Source organism: Aphelocoma coerulescens, chromosome 4A (genome assembly GCF_041296385.1).
Source record: "Aphelocoma coerulescens isolate FSJ_1873_10779 chromosome 4A, UR_Acoe_1.0, whole genome shotgun sequence".
NCBI classification, from domain to species: Eukaryota; Metazoa; Chordata; class Aves; order Passeriformes; family Corvidae; genus Aphelocoma; species Aphelocoma coerulescens.
The window spans coordinates 20822957-20842941 of record NC_091018.1 but is presented as its reverse complement, the minus strand read 5'-3'; the positions used below and the strand labels follow the sequence as shown (position 1 = coordinate 20842941).

Genomic DNA, 19985 nt, shown 5'->3' with positions numbered 1-19985 from the left:
AATTCCGGCCCACTGAGGCCGAGTGATGAGTCCAAGAGTCGGAATAAGATCACAGAGTGGGGCAGAGGAAGTTGGATGTGGGATGAAGGGTGAGCTTCCTAAGAGGGACAAGATAGATATTGGCCTTGGCTTGGGTTGGGATTTTCCTCGTTCACCTCTCCAGGATCATGTGCTGGGACACCCTGATGTGTCACATGAAGCTGGGACAAATTCCAGAGGTGAAGAAACTCCTCGATTCAAATTAGAAACTCCTCTAAGTTAAATTGGGCACGAGGAAGGTTTTGACAATGCGGATGGGGAGGCCCTGGCACAGGGTGCCCAGGGAAGCTGGGGCTGCCCCTGGATCCCTGGCAGTGTCCCAGGCCAGGCTGGACATTGGGGCTGGGAGCAGCCTGGGACAGTGGGAGGTGTCCCTGTCCGTGGTCCTTACAGTCCCTTCCAACCCAAACCCTCGTGTTTCTGTGAAATGGACTGAAAGTCGCGTGTTGGAGAGTTAAATACACATATAAATAATATCTATATATAATACAGTTTCTATCCACAAATCTCTTCATTTCTTGATGAGGGTGTGTCACCAGGCCCCTGCCCTGGTGTTACCAACACTTTGCTCACCTCCCCAAACCGCATCCAGAGATTCCTGGAAATAAGACAAACTGTGTTTATACTCCCAGCCTGGCCCCGTGTATCCATGGGCAGTGGATAAAGCAATGGCTGTGCCTCCAGACCCCCAAACCCAGCTCCTGCTGCCCCTCTCTCCCTGGCACCGCCTCACCCTGTCCCATCACCCGCATCCACTGCCTGAATTTATTCACCTTCCACTGATGGGGACGCTGCCAAAAGCCCAGAGCCCTCTGAGTGTGACAAGGCTATTAATTAATTCATTCATTAATTACCTTCCACTGCACCCGAGGGGACGTTCACAAAGGGGACAGTGCAGGTTCAGCTTCCACAAGCACCTGAGGAAGGCTTTCCTCTCCTCCAAGCTGCTGGAGGTCCACTCATAACACTTCTCCAAGTGCAGCTCAACGTCCAGGCCGGCCTAGATGTCCACAGGTAATTAACACCTCAGCAAACGAGGTTCAACCTGTCCTGGCCCAGCACTGCTCCTTTAATTCCACGTTATAAAACCCCTCCTCGTTTTACTGCACTTTTGGGGGATGAGTGATGGGTTTTGACGGTGGCCAGTGGCAGATGCTTGGGATCAAAAGGATTCCAAGGGCAAGCCCGGAGTTCTGGTGCCTTCAGGATTCCCTGGCAGCTTCCAGCATCCCATGATCCAGCAGCTCCCCGAGCTGGAGGTTGGATGCACAGCCCTGTGTTTAACAGCCCTTGAAGGAGCTGCTGTCCCTGCTCTCCTCTGACGGTTTTGGGGGATTATTCAGAGCGTTGGCACTCCCAGCATCCTGTGGGAATGAGCTCGGAAGTGCTGAGTGGGAAAGGGTGAGCAACTGGAGGGAAGAATTTGGGATAAATCCAGCACACACCCCACCCCCACTGCAGATATTCCCTCTGCTATCCCCATCCGGCTGAAATCTCTAAGCTCTCTTCACTCCAGACTGGGAACACCCGGAGAAATCCCAGAAAGGTTTCCACAAGCTCAGCCCCGAAATCCCTCTGGAAGCAGAGTGGGATCACCTGGATCACCCAGCAGCCCCATTTCCTGGCAGGGGAAGGAGAATGGACGGGGAAAAACCCACCCCTGGCTTTTCTCGTGTTGTTTCCATCCATACAAGTGTTTCCATCTCCCCGTTCCCAAGGGATGCTGCCTCCTGGAGGGGAACTCCAGCCACAGGAGGTGCAGTTTGGCCACTGAGCTTCGTATGAGTGGAAAGAACAATGGAGGCTGCTGAGCTTGGAATATCCCACAGCTGGAAATCCCTTCCCACACCATCCCAGCTCTGCAGCACAGCCTGATCCTCCTGGAGGGTTTCTAATTGTGGGCACTAATCAGCATCGCAGCCTCGGGGAGCTGCCTGGGATCACTGCACTCCTCAAACCGGTCCGCTCCTGGCAAGGTCGGAGTGACACTTCCACCCATGTGCCAGCCCCTGGGATGGCACAGAATGGGGAGGAGCCGATGGCACTCGGAGTTATGGAGTGTCTTGTGAGGAGCTATTAAAGCAGGGGGACGTTAATTAATCGCCTCGTGAATATTCATGATGTTTTGGCCAAGGCAGCTGGAGTTTCGCAGGGCTGGATGTGCTGTGCCAGCGTTTGCTGGTGCCAGGGAAAGTCTGGTTTGAATTCCAGCCAGTGAGCAGGTCCCATCTTGGGAATGACAGGGATAATTCCGGCTGTCTGCGTGCGAGGAGCCGGGAAGGGGCAAGGGAGAGGCTCCAGGCCTGGTGAAGGGAAGAGAGGATCAAGGAATGGTTTGGGATGGAAGGGACCTTAAAGCCCATTTTGTTCCTTCCACTATCCCAGGCTGCTCCAAGCCCCGTCCAGCACTGCCAGGGATCCAGGGGCGGCCACAGCTTCTCTGGGAAACCCATTCCAGCCCCTCCCCACCCTCACAGGGAAGGATTCCTTCCCAATATCCCACCTATCCCTGCCCTCTGGCAGTGGGAAGCCATTCCCTGTGATCCAGCACCAGCAGAGGAGGATGTGGAGAGGTCATCCTGCCCGAAGGAAGGTGAATGGGGAGGAGGCTGAAATCTAAAAATACATCAGGAAAGGCAAAGAGCTGCCTAAAGGACATCACAGCACGGCGGGAATGATGGGGGCACGAATACAGGCTGGGAATTACAGGAAAGAGAACCAGGCTCTCTCTTTGCCTCCCAGCAGGAGGGGGGCAGAAATACACCAATATTTAAGATCAGGATGATCAGTTAATCCCATGGGACGGCAGATGAGGGGGGAAAGACTGCAAATCCTGGAGGTATCCTCTCCTCTGAATTCCTGAGGAGCCAAAGCAGTTGGAGGAGCCAGGCTCACCTGCTGCAGGAGCTCTCAGGTGTGGCGGGAGCACCTTCTCACCCTGAGTGCAGGAAATGTCAGGTCATGAGGGAGCAGAGCAGATCTGCATTGGGATTTTTCCTTCCAGCCACTCTGTGCTTCATTTGTCCTGGGTGTAAAACTGGGAAGCTGCTCTTTTCCCCATTTATTTTCATGTTTATGGAGCCCCAGGCGTGTTGCCAAAGCTCCAGGAACATTTCCATTAATAAAAACCCTCATTATCCCAACTTTAACAGTGCTCTGCCAGCTCCAGCAGCAGCAAGGGAGGATCTCATCCAAGCTGTGTTTCCCCAAAACCTTAACGTCACCCTAAAGGCACAAATTCCCGCTGACTCCAGCCCTCCTTAATCCCTCTCTCAGTAAATCCAATCCTTAAATCCCTTATGGAAATGTCTGTGGAGGAGCTTTGTCCCCATGGCCAGATGGGCCTGGCTGTGTCCTGCCAGCGCTGGAGGCCGGACAAGAGCAGAGCTCTGCAGCCTCCCAGGGCTGCTGCAAACAGCTCCAGAGGTCCTGGGCTTTCCATGGAAGCTGTGTCTGTGCAGCGCCAGGGAATCATGGAATAGGCTTGGAAAAGAACTCCAAAATCAATCCAGCCTTGGAGTGAGCAGCACCGTGAGCACTCAGCCACGCTCAGGTCAGGTATTTGGCCAGCCTGACCTTCCTCAATTAGAGATGGATGATCCAGGAGGGAAGGAAATCCCTCAGCATCGCCTCAATCTCTTGGACACAGGGGGCATCTCCCGGCAAAACCCAGCCAGGATGGGGAGATGATCCATAAAAGCTGTGGCTGCCCCATCCCTGGGAGTGTTGGAGCACCCTGGGCTGTGGAAGGTGTCCCTGCCCAGGGCAAGGGGGGAATGGGATGGGCTTTCAGGTCCCTTCCCACCCAAATCCCTCTGGAATGCTGTGATGCCCGGGTCTCAGGAGGTTGGGTTGGAAGGGATCTTAAAGCTCCTCTCTGTCCAACCCCCGCCACAGGAGATGTTATTGGGATGCTTTTCCACTCTCAGCAGACCCAGCAACATCAGGATTCCTGGGAATTCAAGGCCTACAGGTCCTGGATGAACACTCAGAGACCACCCAGGAGCCCTTTCAGAGCCTCTGGGCTGCGTGGGGAGGGGAAAAACCCAAGTGGCCACAACTAAAACCTCGGGTTCTGCAAATGTTTGAGTGAGAACCAGGGATAAATAAAAATACAGCCTGCTGTAAAATAGTAATAGTAATAGTAATAGTAATAATAATATTTACAAGGGGCACTGGGAATTTGGAGGAGGAATTTGTTGTTGAATTTCTGGCTCTGTGGTGAGCTGAAAGCAATGAACCCCTCAACAACTCCTTCCCAGTTACTCCCTCAGCTCAGCCACACATTTAAGGAGCTTGGAATCACATCCCCAGTTATTAAAAATTCCTACCAAGCCTCTGACCCCCCAAAATAAAAACAAACTTCTGCTGAACTGGTTCTGTCCCCACCGCATCCCTCTGAATGAAGGCCCTCTCTGGGTTATCCTGGCTCCTCCATCCCTGTCAGGTTTTCAGCCTCTCCAATGGCACTTCCCTCCCCACACCCATTTTCCAGCACTAATTCATTTCGAGCAGCACTTGAACTCCAGGAGAATGATGGAAAGGCAGAGTAATAGAGGGCTCCTGGATGAGTTAATTCGGGAAGCGCGACACTTCCCGGGGCTGGAACTGAAAAGCTGTCGGCAGCAGAGCAGGATCTCCCCCCCTCCCTCCCCATCATCCAGACACAACCTGAGAGACTTAAAGATGTCAGGAAAAGCTTCCTGAAATTCCCTGAGAGGCGCCCATCACCCATCCAGCAGCTGGGGAAAGCGCCTTGGGAAGGGGAAGAGCGGGCAAAGATTTACCGGAGAAATGGAGGGGGTTCCGTCGTGAGGAGTCTCAGAACAGGAAACGATTTGTGGGTGAAATGAAAGCCCTGAGAGCAAAACAGGAAGCCTGAAGGACCTGAGCGAAGCCCTGAGCGTGAGGCCAGGGCAGGAAATCCCCAGGTGCACGAGGAGCGTCGGAGCTGCGGAGGGGGCAAAGCAAAGCGAGATCGCTCCCCATTTCCTCTTTGTTTGTTACAGAGTCAAAATCGGGGTTAAATCATCTCCATTTCGTCTTTGTTCAGTTAAAGAGTCAAAATCGGGATTAATCATCTCCATTTCCTCTTTGTTTGTTACAGAGTCAAAATCGGGGTTAAATCATCTCCATTTCCTATTTCTCTGTTAAAAAGAATCTAAATCAGGATCAAATCACCTCCATTTCCTATTTCTTGGTTAGAAAGAGTCAAAATCGGGGTTAAATCACCTCCACTTCCTATTCTTTTGTTTAAAAGGGTCAGTCTTTTCAGAGAGAAGTGTTTCCTCCATCTGAGCTCAGCTGTCACCCACCAACCCTGGAACTGCAGCTCCAGGGGGGGATTTGTTTGGGATTTTTCTTTCTTTTCCTGACTTTTTTTTTTTTTCTTTATGCCCCTTCTTAAAATTCACCTCCCAGTGCCAAAGACAGGAAAATCCCAGCTGTCCCAACCTTTCCAGCCCTGGCAACGCCCCCTCCTGTGGGTGCTGGTGTGGATGCTCAGCATTAAGGGTTTGGTGCAGCGCAGGCTCCACGGATTTAGATCATGCCAAAAAAGTCAGGGAAAAGGGAAAACCAAATGGAACATCGTGGCCCGGTGGCACTGGAGGGGTGGCACAGCCAGGCCTGGCGTGTCCCTCGCTGTCCCCAGCAGGACGCCGCCATTCAGATGCAAACAGGGTGATTAATTAAACATCAAGCCTCGCTTTTTTTCCTCCGCGTTTTCACCTCCGCTGCTCTCCGCTCACATTTTTCTGGCCTGCTGGGTTTCTTCATGCCCCAGATAACTCCGGGAGCTTCATCTCCGCCGCTCCTTGCAGCCGCCTGCTCCTCGTTCATTTTTCATGAAGATTTTTCCTGCTCGGCTCGTGAGCTCCGAGTCTCGCCCGAAATCGAGGGTGCTCTTTATCTTTAGCTCTCGATTTGCCTCCCTGCACACCGAGACGAACCCAGGCTCCGTGCTGGAGCTGCATCCCAGGAGAGCCCATTCTCCCCTCTTCTCTGCTGGCAATGAGCTGAGTTTGGGACTGGAGGTGTTCCCGCTTCGTTTTCCAGGCAGGAATTGGTGAAACCAATGGGAAGATGGAGAAATGGCCTTTTCTGGGCTCTTCTGGGTGGAACCATCCTGCAGACAGCTCTGAAAAGCCGGGAGGGTGGAAACAGGTTCAACAGATGGTATTTAAGGTCCTTTCCCAAACCCAAACCTTTCCATGGGTCTATGAGATCCAAGAGCTCACACCTGGGTAGTGCAAAACCTCCTGTTAACTTCTCCCGACATTCCCGGATTTCCAAACTCCGCAGCTTTCCCACCCGTCTCTCCACACCCGGGATAAGGAGCAGGGCTGTGGAGAAGCCACTGGTGGGGGATCCCTTGCAGGCTGTAGAGCAACAGCCTGGAACCAGCTGGGGGTGGGGAATCAGGCCGGGAAGCAGCTCCCTGCCAGGGCAGCAGGAGATGGATGAGGCATGACCGGCCCCTGCTCTTATCCCATCCCTCTTCCAGAGAGGATGGCTGGAGGCAGCAGCAGCAGAGAGGGATCGGGATGTGCAGACCCAGAAAAGCAAATCTTTGCCCTCTCCTCTTTCCCACACAGGAATTACACCTGGGATTATCAAAACCTCACCAATCAGCGTTTTAATCTGGGTTCTGAGCTCTTCCGCGTCAGGAAAGGACAGAGCAGCAGAATCCAGATTTATGGAAGAGAGAAGATATTTTAGGAGAAGCCGTTTGTTCTCTTCCACATCCCATGAAGTCCCCAGGAGTTATTGTGGGTCCCACCCAGTGCCTGGGGACAAAAACCGCTCTGCAAATGAAGAGGCAAAGCTCCAAAACGCACAAAGCAGCAGCTTTTGAGGTCACATGGAATTGCCCTGGGGAAGCCACAGCCTCGGGGTTCCAGCTGGAAAAATGGCTCCACAGTTTGGGAAAACTGGTTGGATTGTTGGATAACCCAGGAACTGCTGATCCCGGCACGGGCAGCCTCTTCTCTGGAAGATCACATCCAGCTCTGGTCAGACAGAGCAGCTCTGGCTGCCCCTGGATCCCTGGCAGTGCCCAAGGCCAGGCTGGACATTGGGGCTGGGACAGTGGGAGGTGTCCCTGCCCATGGCAGGGGTGGGGTGGGATGAGCTCTAAAGTCCCTTCCCATCCAAACCATTCCATGATTCCGTTCTCCGTTCCAAAAAAAAAAAAAAAAAAAAAAAAAAACGAGGCCAGGAAGGCACTGCTTTGTTAGAGGGAAGAATGGGAATGGGTTTTGCCTCTAATCCTTTCATGGCAAATTCCCATAGGATGATTTTCCACCCCCCTGGATTTCTCCCTTTGCAGCCAGAACGGGAACACACCCAGGGATGCAGGGAAGCTGCAGCATTTGGGATCTCCCAGCCTGGAACCCTGTGGCTGATCCCTTGTACTGCCTGGAGGATCAGCCCTGGCTCCATCCCAGATTTTTGGGGGACTCTTTCAACCCAGAGCATTCCCGGGGTGCTCTGCTCTGATCCACGGCTGCATTGACCATCCCAGGGAGCAGAGGCAGAGGGGACAGGAGGGACTCGGCTCCTGGGGCATGGTGGGGACCTGATTTTTGCAGTGTGGACAATTCCAGGGCCATCCCTTCCCTCTGGAAAAGCTCCCGATGCCACAGGGACCTTCACCTTTCCGTGTGAGCTCCCTTGGCGAGCTCTGGAGCGGATCCCGAGTCACTGGTGGGTGGTGACAGGGCTGCGCACCCTCATCCTCCGCTGCGTGCCCGGTTTTTGGGATGCTCGGCGGTGTTTTGGGATGCTCCAGAGGCGGAGACCCCACTAGAGGGTGCTGGGATTCACCGAAAGGCTCTGCGCGCTCCTGGGCCATCCCTGTGAGGTCCTGCAGCCTCATTCCCTTCGCTCGCTCCTGATTTGTGTCCCGCACAGCCAGAGCCGGCACAGCTCTAAACTGGTTTTGGTTTATGGCCCCACTTCCTCCTTTCTTCCTCTCTCCCCTCGAGTCAACACGGCCGACAGGTGCAGTGAGCCCGAGCGAGGGATGGGGATCCCAGGCTGGGGTGTTCCCAAATCCCTGCGCAGCCAGCACCGGGCCTGGCGCCCACGGAGAGGCCCCTTCCCCACCCCAGGGACCTCCAGCAGAGCTGGAAAGGGCCGGGAGCTGCAGTTCCGGGCTTGGTGGGTGACGGGTGAGCTCCGATGGAGGAACCACCCCGAAATCCAAACCCAACCCAGCACCAAGCAGGTTTGGAAAAGCTTTTCCTGTTAATCCCGAGCTGAGGATCCTGCCTGGCACACCCAGGTCAGTCTCTGGTGGTCCCAGGTGACCCCACAGTCCCTGAGAGCCGCTCCCAAGCCATTTATGGCCATTTTTTGGTGTGTGTGTCCCCACCCCGGTGTCACATCGGATGGAACTCTGTGTGACACACGTCCAGATGAGATAAAGGTTTGATCCAACATGAATTATAAACTAAAAACGAGAATTTTCCCTCTTTTCCCCAATGTGTGCAGAGTTCCAGCCCAGTGAGATGGTGATAAATGTAATGAATTCCAATTAATCTCTATTAATTCATCACGCTGAGCAGGCTATTAAGATTTCTTTTTCTGATAGACTGTACAGATAATCAGATTAATTGAATTTAATTATGTCTGGGGGGGAGGGAGGAGAGAGAACTGGATGCAGGCAAAAGTGGGACTTGTCTGGATTTTCCTGCCAGCTGGGAATCCCACAGGAGCTGATCAGCTGGAATTCCAGGGATTTTGCTCCCTGACTCTTTAGATGAACTGGAATGATGGCTCCAGCTCTGCCCATCAGCTCTGCCCAGGCCACCCCTGAGCCACGTCCCCAAGTGCCACATCCGCAGGGCTGTGGAATCCCTGCAGGGATGGGGACGCCAGGGCTGGAGGAGCTTTTCTGTGGAGAAATCCTCCCTAACATCCAACCTGGACCTCCCCTGGCACAACCTGAGGCCGTTTCCCCTCATCCTGTCCCTTATCATGGATGTCACTTGTCACTTGTCAGGATGAAGTGAGCAGTGAGCACTGCCTGGGGGAGATGCTGCAGATCCCCCAGAAAAACTCATCCAGTGGCAAATCCAAGCTCTGTTAGGAACGAAAGCCCTTGGAAAGAGCAGGGATGCTCCTCACATCCACCAGGGCCACCAAGATCCCAAATCCCTGCTCTCCTCCAAGGCTCCTCCTGGGCCGGAGGAAAGCAGGAGGGAGGGAATCTGGGACACAGTTCTCCAAAAATGGTTCCTTTCCCCACTTCCAAACGCTCCTGACAGGAGATGGAGGAGCCAGGCAGGATCAGACTGCTGAAGGCCAGGAAGAACCGGCAGAGAACACCCTTGGGAACGTCCAGCACTTGGGAAATGTCCCTTTGTCCCCCAGGGCAAGGCTGAACACCCCTGCTCCAGGGATGAGCAGTTCCAAAGTGTCCTTCCAGGAATGGGATGGGATGGGATGGGATGGGATGGGATGGGATGGGATGGGATGGGATGGGATGGGATGGGTGGACACTCACTTGGCAAACGCTGCTCGGGATGGAAGCAGGTCCCTGACACTGCATTCCCATCATCCCTGCGCTGACAATTCCGGTCCCCTCAGAGCATCCCAGAAAACCTTCCCGTGGCGATGCCGCCAAGCCCCGGATCCTCAGCTGCTCCCCCGCTCCGGGAGGAGCTCCCAGCCCCGTCCTCACCTTCCTGCGCTCTCCCGGGCTGCGCCCCCCTAATGAAAAGCCAATTAAAGTGCACCATTAACCAGAGCCTTTTCCTGCCTTGTCCAACCCGATCTGTCACCGCAAGCCCGCGACAGCCGCGCTGCGAGGTGGCAGCCGCTGCTAAAAATGGCCCGGATCAGATGTGGCAGTGAATTATTGAAGGAGTCTCCGACTCCGCGGGGTCAGACGGGTGTGGCCGCTGCGTCCCCAGGGCTGCAAAGCCACCTGAGCTCCGGGCAGAAGCAGATTAACCCCTTTTTATAGAAGCTGGCAGCGGCTGGAGTTCCCGGGATAGTCGTGGCGACCCAGGGAGAGCGCGGGGGTGGCTCAGGCGCGGCCACCGAGGGGACGTCGCTTCTGTCGCTTCTCTTAACTTCAGGTGCTCAGAGCTCCGTGCTCCCGGCGGACCTGGGCGGCTCCAGGAGGAGGGAGGAGAAGGAAAAGAGCAAAAGATGGGGTTTAGGGATGCTGGGGAGAGTTTCCTGCGGATTTATGGGAATCTGGGAGCCTGCACGGGGTCAGTGATTCCAGGCTGGGAGCCCCTTCACCCCTGAGCTCCTCTCACTCCAAACCCCACGGTGGGATTTTAGTTAACCCCAGAGAGGGAATGGCAGGAGGAAAACCCTTCCCGGGGGCGGGGAATGAAGGAGAAATGAGGATGGGGAAGGGGGAGACGGAGCTGGGAGCACCAGGAGGAGCAGGGATGCTGCAAAGGGGGATTTTCCCACCGATGGAGATGCAGCCAGAAAGGATTAAAAATAATTCAGTGCCCCAAATGCCTTAAAAATAATGCAGTGCCCCAAATGTCCTAAAAATAATTCCGTGCCCCACAGGAGTCTGGCACTCAGGGATTCTGTTGCCTTTTTAGGACTTTTTAGCTCCACTTTGTTTAAGGATGAAAGATTCCTGCCTCCAGTCCTGGCTCGTGAATCACGGCCGTGGCACCGAGGAATCCGAACCCCTGCGTGGACCCTTCTGACATCCATGAATTAGGGGATTTTTCCTCTGCTAAATATTCCTGCCTCCACAGGCAATTCCCTTTGTTATCTCAGGATAAGGAACGGATGGAGCAGCAGCAGTGCTCTGGGACATCCTTGCAACGTGATGGGTCATGGGATCCTCATCCCAGCAGGGCTCACAATCGATTTATTATATTTTCTGGTTTTTTATCATTTAGCTGAGGAAAAATCAGGCAATGGAAACATTTGTGTCTCACTTCCAGCTTACACTCCTCGATCCTTAAAAATGCAAATTCACAGAGCTTTTGAGGAGATTTGGGGTGGCACAAGGGATTTTTAGCAGTGCTGGGGAGTGGGCAGGATGCTCTGGAGGGGATGAGGAGGATGAGGCGCTGTGGGGTGAAGGGATTTGTGTCCAAGCTCAGAAAACATGGGAATAGCAGCCAGGAAGTGATTCCAGGGCACTCCATGGAATCCCAGAGTGGACACAAACAAACATTCATTAAACCCTTCCCTGCCTTCTCTTGGGATGGGGATGAATCATCTTCCACTCTTGTGGTTAATAAAACTCTCCAGAAGCCCGAGAGAGACCCGAATTCCTGCTCCACTCTTCTTGGAAGAACTTGTAAAAGAGGCTTTATAAAACCTCTTGGGAACTTCTCCTGAGTTTCCAGACCCCCTGGTCGCTTCCATGGTGCCAAACATCTTCCCCTTCCCTGGAGATCCCGTTCCCAGCTGCCTCTGGACACATCAGGCGTGGCCTGGGTGGTTTCCATGATTTCCACAGCAGCTCATGGGAATATTGGCACCAATTTGGGTGCAAATTTTGTCCCCCATGAGCCTCAGGGATGTGAGGACAAAGCACAGAGGCAGCTGGGAAAAGGGAAAGGGAGAAAAGAAAGGGAAGTGCCATCATTGCTCCTGTCACTGGGCCTGTGCTGGGCTCCCATCCCAACTCGCCCAGCACAGCCTTCAGGATAAGTAGGTTTAAATTGGATTTTAGGAAAAATTTCTTCACCCAAGGGTTTGTCCTGCCCTGGCACAGCTGCCCAGGGTGGAAGCACTGGGCTGGACCATTAACTTGGATCATGGTCAGGGTCACAGCATCTTCCAGAGACAGGGAGTTGTGAGCAAACAGAGCTGAAAACTCCCTGGGAATTCTTTGATGAACTTGGAGTAATGTTGGATCCAGAAAAGTGGGACAAAGCCACACTGGATTCCATCCCAGTCCCAACAGCCAAACAGGCTCATGGTGGCTACATTTTCCCCCAGCTCAATTTCAAAGATGCATCAATTGAGCAAATCTCCATCCATCCATCATCCATCCATCCATCATCCATCCATCCATCATCCATCCATCCCTCCATCCATCCATCCATCCATCCATCCATCCATCCATCCATCCATCATCCATCCATCCATCCATCCATCCATCCATCCATCCATCCATCCATCCATCCTCCATCCATCATCCATCCATCCCTCCCTCCATCCATCCTTTGGTTGGCTCCAAACCCAGCTGTTTTACCCAACAGCCTCAGGAGGCGGAATTGGTCTCCTTTACAATTCCCCCATCTATAAATGTATCCCACAAAATATCCACACGGCAAAGTTCCTGCAATTTATGGGAGAATAATCAAACAGCCCTGGGATACAAGAAAACAACAAGAAAAATTCCTTGGATGTGAGTGCCCAGATTTGGGGATTTGATTTGTAGGAGAAGAAGAAATTGCATCTTCTGCCCTTACAAAATTTAACAGGGACAAAAATCCATGAATGAACGCAGGCCAGCTCTGCTGTCAGAGAATGTTGGGATTTAAGCTTCATCAGAATTCCAGGAAATGTGTAAATATTGGGATGTTTTTTGGAGCTGCCATATTTTCCCAGTTTTACAGAAAATTGGAATTTTCAAGTAAACTAAAAAGAGCTGGATTCTCTTTCCTTGCTTGGTTTTTCCAGCCCAGATAAACAGGGTGCCACAACAGCCTAAGCTCCTTATGATCCCATTGGTGTCATTCTTACCTTGGGAAAGGGGATTCCAGTCCCTCCAGCTCAAGGATATAAAATCATCCAAGGAATAGCAAGAGTTTGGCCGCTGCAGGGTTTTGCTGGCTGGACTTGGAATTAGACCCAAATCATGGATGGAATCATGGAATGGTTTGGGTGGGAAGGGACCTTAAAGCTCATCCCATTTCACCCCTGCCATGGGCAGGGACACCTCCCACTGTCCCAGGCTGCTCCAAGCCCCGTCCAGCCTGGCCTGGGACACTGCCAGGGATCCAGGGGCAGCCACAGCTGCTCTGGGCAGCCTCAGGGTCTCCCCAACCTCCCAGCCAGGAATTCCTAACCAACATCCCATCTAAATCCCCCTTTTTCTAGTTTAAAACCGTTCCCCTTGTCCTGGCACCATCTGTTAGAAGTCCCTCTTCCTCCTTTTTTACAAGCCCGGCTGCATTCCCAGGGGATGGCGAGGGTCGCCCTGGAATTCCTCAATCCCGCCTGGCACCAGCGTGGGGGGGATGCGGGGCCGGGGGATGCGGGGCCGGGGGCCCCGGCCGGGCGGCGGGGGATGGAGGCGGGGGGAAGGCGGAGGGAAGGCGGTGCCGGGGACAGCGGGGGACGGCGCTCGCCGCCTTCCCGGCCATAAAACGGCGGGGCCAGGGCCGGGCAGGCGGAGAGGAGCGGCGGGGAGCGGCTCGGAGGGGAGCGCAGCGGAGCGGCCGGGCCGCCCTGCGGAGGTAACGGGGGCGGCGGGGTCGGGGTCCCCCGGCCGGGGAGCGCTGGGACGGCTGCGGCTGCCGGGGCTGAGCCGGGCTGTCCCCGCTCGTGTCCCTGCCGCTGGCCCCGCCGGCTCCGTGCCTGGGGCGGGCAGCAGGGACAGCGGGGCCGCCCTCCCTGTCCGCCCTGAGCCGCCAGCCCACCGCGGGCAGCCCCCCAGGCTCCTCCAGCCGTGACAAAGGGATGCGAGCGCCGGGCACGGGCGGCTCCTGCCCGCTGGGCTGCGCCGTGGGCAGGGAATCGCCAGGGACAGGGACCCAGAGCCACTGCGGGAGGGGAACGAGGAGCCGGGAGGCAGCGGGACCGCGCTGATCCTCTTTCCATCCTTCAGTCCCTGCCCTGCCCGAGTCACTCCTTGTTCAAAGACGATTCTCCCCATGAGCCGGGAGGAGGAGTGTGGCCGAGAAACGCTGGCTCAGCTCTGCCCCCGTGCCCAAAACTGCCCACAGAGTTCTCTCTTTGTCCTTTAGCTGCTCCGAAATTTGTGTTGGGATCCTCTGGAGCAGCTCCTGGGAATCTTTGCGGCAGGGCACGGGGATGGGGCGAGACTTTGGGCTGTTCCTTGGGTGTGGGACCAGTCTCGGAGGGTCCCAACCTCCGAGCAGACCCAGGGCAGCACTGAGACCACCCAGGGAGGGGGCAGAGCTGGGGGTCAGCCCAGGGAACCCCTTTCCTCCGTGCTCTCCCAAATCGCTGCACAGAGCACGGCACAGATCCAGGTCCGGCTGCTGAGCCAGGTTTATGTAAGCTGCTGATTTGCAGTGTCAAGACATATCCAAGAATCGGCTTGCCTTTGGAAAATGTATAAATCCGTGGCAGCTGGCCCGAGGCTGTAGCAGCAGCCCAGGATTTGTCTTGGTCCCAGCCCCTTGGAGAGGTTCTGCCATCTCCCAGCTTGGCTTCGAGTATGTGCTGAGCACTTTCCAGGAGCAAGAGCAGAGCGGGAGTGCCAAAGGCTCTGTCCCTCTGTCCCTCTGTCCCTCTGTCCCTCTGTCCCTCTGTCCCTCACAGCGCTGGTGCCGCTTTTCCCCAGCCCCGGGGGGCTCCTTGCGTGGCACCACGACCCCTTCAGCCCCGGCTCTGCGGGGCCCCTGGTCGGGAGCTCCTCCCTCGGCAGCTGCTGCTGCCCGCAGGATGCCAGGCTGGCGGGTCCCCGGGGTGTGACAGCCCTGCCCTTCCTGTTGTTGACAGCAGCCCCACTTCCCTGCACCTCCTCGGCAGAGGCGCTGAGCCCTCTCCTGACTGGAGAGCTCCGGTGGAGGTGGCACGGTCAGACCGTGGGCAGCGTGCCACGGAAGGGGAGGGGGCTTTGGATGGTGCTGCTTGTTCCAAGAGCCAGGGTTGGGGAAGAGAGATGACTTCCAGGCTCCTGGAGAGACAAGGATCTGGTCCTGCCCTGCCTGCTGACCCAAACCAGGCATTTAGTGGTGGCTTGGCAGTGCTGGGTTGGACTCAATGATCTCAGAGAGCTTTTCCAATCTAAATAGTTCTGTGACTCCATGTGTGATCTGGCTTGGGATCCTCTCCAATCACCTGGGATTGTGGCAATGGCTTGGGGCCCCTTGGGATCCCCTGCGGTCGGTTGGGATCAGGGCAGTGGGCTGTGTTTTCTGGCAGGTTTAACACGGGTTTGACCCTTTTGTGCTGCAGGCGGGAGCAGCAGGAGCTCACCATGGCCCTGGCAGACCCCGCGGGCTGTGCCAAAGGCAGCGAGGACAACAACCCCTTCCCTGACATCATCGAGCTGAACGTGGGGGGACAGGTGTACATCACCCGGCACCCCACGCTGGTCAGCGTGCCCGGCTCGCTGCTCTGGGAGATGTTCACGCAGAAGAACGTGCGCTCGCTGGCCCGCGACAGCAAGGGCCGCTTCTTCGTGGATCGGGACGGGTTCCTGTTCCGCTACATCCTGGATTACATGAGGGACCGGCAGCTGGTGCTGCCCGAGCACTTCCCGGAGCGCGGCCGGCTGCAGCGCGAGGCCGAGTACTTCATGCTGCCCGAGCTGGTGAAGCTGCTGGCGCCCAAGCTCAGCGAGCAGAACTCCCTGGGGGACGATCCCTGCCAGAGCGACCCCGAGGAGCTGTCCCCCGGCGCAGACACCGCCCGCAGCCTGACCTCGGCCACGGCCGCGCTGCCCAGCGCCGTGTCCGGCGGCCCCGGCGGTGCCAGCGCTGTCGGCGCCGAGGGCCGCAGGGCGGGGTTCATCACCATCGGCTACCGCGGCTCCTACACGCTGGGCAGGGACAGCCAGACGGACGCCAAGTTCCGCAGGGTGGCCCGGATCATGGTGTGCGGCAAGACCTCGCTGGCCAAGGAGGTCTTTGGGGACACCTTGAACGAGAGCAGGGACCCGGACAGGCCTCCAGAGAGGTACACGTCCAGGTACTACCTCAAATTCACCTTCCTGGAGCAAGCCTTTGACAAACTGGCCGATGCCGGCTTCCACATGGTGGCCTGTAACTCCACGGGCACCTGTGCCTTCGCCCACGAGCAGACGGACGACAGGATCTGGACCTCTTACACCGAATATGTTTTCTATCGTGAGTGACACAAAACCAACCCTCCACCAACCAACCACTGACTGTCCCTTTCCTGTCCCATGCTGGCTGTGGCCTAGAAGGTAGAGATCCATCCCTGAATCCCGGCGTCCTCCCTTTGCCTCCTTTTCAGTTGGTTCTTGGGTTTTTTCCTCCTCCTTGCTCCACGTTGAACCTGCCCAGCTCTTCCTTGTAGCAGCTGCTGACCTCCAACCTTCCTCCCTCTCTCCGACTTCTGCGGTCGCTCCCAACCCTCCCTGGATGCGTGGACTCGGACACTGCTGTGGACGTGGGTTGGGTGGGAGGGGTGGGATACACCGGACACTGCTCCGGGCTGGCATTCCTGCCGCTGGATGAGCTTGGACACTGAACTGGGCTCTCTGTCCCGTGCAGCTCCGTGGGATTCTGCTGCACACGCTGTGACCTGCCTGGGGGGTTGGGAGAGGAATCACTGGGATAAATTCATGGAAAAGGTGGGAAGCAGAGCCGGGGAGGGGGTGGGGGCTGGAAAGTCGCAGCCTGGCAGCACGGCTGGATTGGCAGGAGCCCTGTAAGCAGCTTAGCCTGAGACTGGCAGCGCTTGGGAAGGGGAGAGGCTCCCTCTGTGCTCGCAGCTCTGAGCTGAGGCATCGCTGCGGCTCCGGGATGCTTCGGGGGGGATTTTGGGGGGATTTTTGGGAGGGTGGGAGGGGCAGATGCTCTGTGAGGGAGGTGGGGGGGAGCGGGGAAGGCTTGACATGCTCGAGGGTATAAAATGCTCATACAGCTCTCCAGGTCCTTGAGCCTTATCAGCCAAAAAGTCCCTTCGTTTTTTCCTGGGGGCACAACGGGAATCCCTGGGATGAGGTTGGGATGCTCCGGTGGCGGTCAGGCCACAGCTTCACCCAGGAAAGGGGATTTTGGCCATTTTGGTGATCTCTTGTGAGGTGTCTCCAGTCCCAGCTCCCCAGGCCCTCCCGGGGCTGGAGCTGCGGCTGCTCTCCCCTGCTGGGCAGTGCAGAATGAAGGAACAGCCCGGAGTGGCCGTGTGCCCGCGTGCCCAGCTGGCACAGGGACGGGGGGGCTCGGCGGGGGGGTTCCAAGAAGAGGAGGAAGGAGGGAACACGGAGTTATGGCAGCCTCTGTGCCCTGCTCTGCCCCCTCTGTCCCTGCTGGGGCCCGAGCCCAGCCCCGGGTGATGCCCAGCCCCAGCTGTGGCACACGGCCTCAGCCTGCAGGACTGGTGCCAGTGCTTGCAGGAGAGGCGGGAGGTGACCCTGATGTCCCCATCTGCTGCCTGTGCCTGTCCCCTGGTGCTCTGCCACCCATCCCAGCTCCCACCACCCATCCCTGCTCCTCCACCCATCCATGGCACCCACCCTCCATCCCTGCTCCTGCACCCTCCATCCCTGCTCCCGCCCTCCATCCCTGCTCCTGCACCCTCCATCCCTGCTCCCACCACCCATTCCTGCTCCTCCACCCATCCATGGCACCCATCCCTGCTCCTGCACCCTCCATCCCTGCTCCCACCCTCCATCCCAGCTCCTGCACCCTCCGTCCCTGTTCTTCCACCCTCCATCCCTGCTCCCACCACCCATTCCTGCTCCTGCACCCATCCATGGCACCCACCACCCATCCGTGCTCCTGCACCCTCCATCCCTGCTCCCACCCTCCATCCCAGCTCCTGCACCCTCCGTCCCTGCTGTTCCACCCTCCATCCCTGCTCCCACCGCCCACCCCAGCCCCCGGGAAACTCCTGGAGCTGCAGGGTCTCCTCCCCAGCTGGACAGCGCCTGAGGGGCCGTTCCTGCTGGGATTCGTGTGGGAGGAAGGTTTGCAGCTGCTTCCTGGGGAGGAGGGAGGGCTTTGGGGCCAGCAGAAGTTTCAGACCGGGTTCTCCCTCTCTCCTGAAGAAGGGGAAGGCAAAAACGGTATTTTGACATTTTTTCGTGGTCCTGTTCCTCATTCCAACAACCTCTGGAAGAGGAAATGGCAACCGGCTTAAAAAAAGACAAGAAAAAGGAACTTTAGCTCTTTGTGCACACAAAGAAAACCTTTAAATAAAGGGGGAGGGGACCTGCAGCCCATCTTTGCTTTATTATTTTGGACTCGAGATTTTTATAAGTAGGATTGGGAGAAGAAATTGCTGCCCTGTGGGAAATGGGGCTGTTTTTATGTTTTTCCCCCACTGGAACTGGGCTGAAAAATTGATCTCCCGGGAGGAGGAATTTTTGCCTGAGGGAGAGGCCAGAATGGCAGAGTTCCCATTCTGGGGGTTTTGATGTGGCAGGTTCTGGGATCGGGGCTGTTCCACCCAATCCCCCACAGGAAACACGAGCAGGGGTTATTCCTGCATCCTTTCAGAGCCCGATGGTTTTCCTGGAAACTGAGACTCCACGGAAAAATCCTTTTGTTGAGATCCATCTCCACAAAAAGGCGCCCGAGTTGGGGTCCTTTCTTTTCCTTGCATGTATTTATTTACAGGAAAAGTGTCCTTGTCACAGCTGGGAGCAGAACCTGGCTCATTTGATCCCGAGCAAAGACCTTGGATCAAATGGATGAAATTTGCTGGGGAATGGTGGCGTGGAGAAGCATCTCAGTGAGGTCCCCTACTCTGAACGATCCTGGCAAGCTGGGAAAAACCCAGCGGGGAATGGCTGGAGTGAGCTGGGAGCTCTCAGGGCCCCAAGGAGACAGTGGAGAAGGCAATTCCCTGATGTTGACTGGTTTTCCTGGGAGTATTCCCATATTTCTGTGACTCCCAGACCTCGAGCTCCTGCTGGGCTGTCCCTTGGACTTGTCCAAAGCACCCAGACCTGCTCTTCTTGTCCCGTGCTTGTGCTCCCCCTGAGCATCTCCCACCCCCAGGCTGTCCCTTGGGAAAATCCAGCCTTGTCCAGCTCCTTCCCTGCTGGATTCAGACCTGGAGGTGATTTTTCCATCCCACCCAGGGGACAGGATCCTGCTCTTCATCCTGCTGCCAGCGCACAGCGGGTTGAGCCAAGCTCCAGGTGCTGCTGGAGCTGCCGGTGGGAGCATCCTGCTCTTTTGCAGGAGCTCCATCCAGAGATCCTCCCCATCCACTGCATTTCCAGGGCTTGGGAGAGGTTTGGGACGCCCCAGCTCATCCCTGGGAGCGCTGGTGCTCCGAGGGCGGGCACGTGGGCAGAGCACACCTGGAGCAGGGGTGGCTGGCACGTGCCAGGGGCGATTACCCACGTTGTCCTGGAAAACTGGGGCCAGAAGAGATCCCTGGGATTATTTTAATCTGTCCTGCACTGAGCACTCAGCAGCTTTTCTCATCCTACTGGGAACGAGAGCCGGGGGCTGGGATGGGGTTTGGGATGGGTTTTAAGGTAATGACATCCCGAGGGGGTGTCCAGGCAGCAGATCCCGTGTGGATCCCTTGGGAAGGCGCCTGCTCCCGCCGCAGAGCCCAGCACACACCAAGGAATGCTCCCAGAAAGAGCTCCCAGCTTCCCAAGGGTGTTTTCCCTCCGAGGGGGGACAGAACCCAGTCTTTCATCTTGAGATTCCTGGAAAATCCTCCATCCCAAAATAAAGCCCCTGGTGGGAAGGAGGCAGAGCAGGAGCTCGGGCTGGATCTGCGTTCCCTGCCCACAAATTGCCGGTTGCTCCTGACAAAAACCGGGCTTGAGGAAAAGCCAAATCCCGTCTGTCTCCATCAGAGACTCTTGCCGGCCCTGGAGAACATCTGGAAACACTTTGTGCCCTTGGCCTGTCCCCAGCCCCTCTCCAAGGGGACCCTTTGGTGGCAGAGGAGTCCCAGAGCTGAGCTCTCCCCATCCTGGATGGAGCAGCTCAATCCCATGGCACCGGGAAGAGGACAAGGAGGGTCCTGTGGGGGCAAGAGAGGTTAGAGGGGGACACAGAAATCCCATTCCCAGTCCCCAGATCCTGTCCTGCCATGGGAGACCGGGTCAGCCCACCACAAAAATCCAAGGGATTTGCTGGAATGTT

The 19985-nt window shown here is 56.3% G+C and overlaps 1 protein-coding gene across 1 annotated transcript; it reads left to right on the top strand.

Annotated features, from left to right (window-relative positions):
* Positions 1-13394: 13394 nt before the first annotated feature.
* Positions 13395-16677, top strand: LOC138110611 (BTB/POZ domain-containing protein KCTD12-like). Its single transcript, XM_069015728.1, has 2 exons — positions 13395-13445; positions 15136-16677. Exon 2 carries the CDS (start codon positions 15158-15160, stop codon positions 16034-16036), a length of 879 nt encoding a protein of 292 aa, XP_068871829.1. The 5' UTR covers positions 13395-13445; positions 15136-15157; the 3' UTR covers positions 16037-16677.
* Positions 16678-19985: the final 3308 nt, after the last annotated feature.

Bases quoted from the DNA above. Each gene is read 5' to 3' on its own strand.
- LOC138110611 (XM_069015728.1), top strand. From the start codon at position 15,158: ATGGCCCTGGCAGACCCCGCGGGCTGTGCCAAAGGCAGCGAGGACAAC.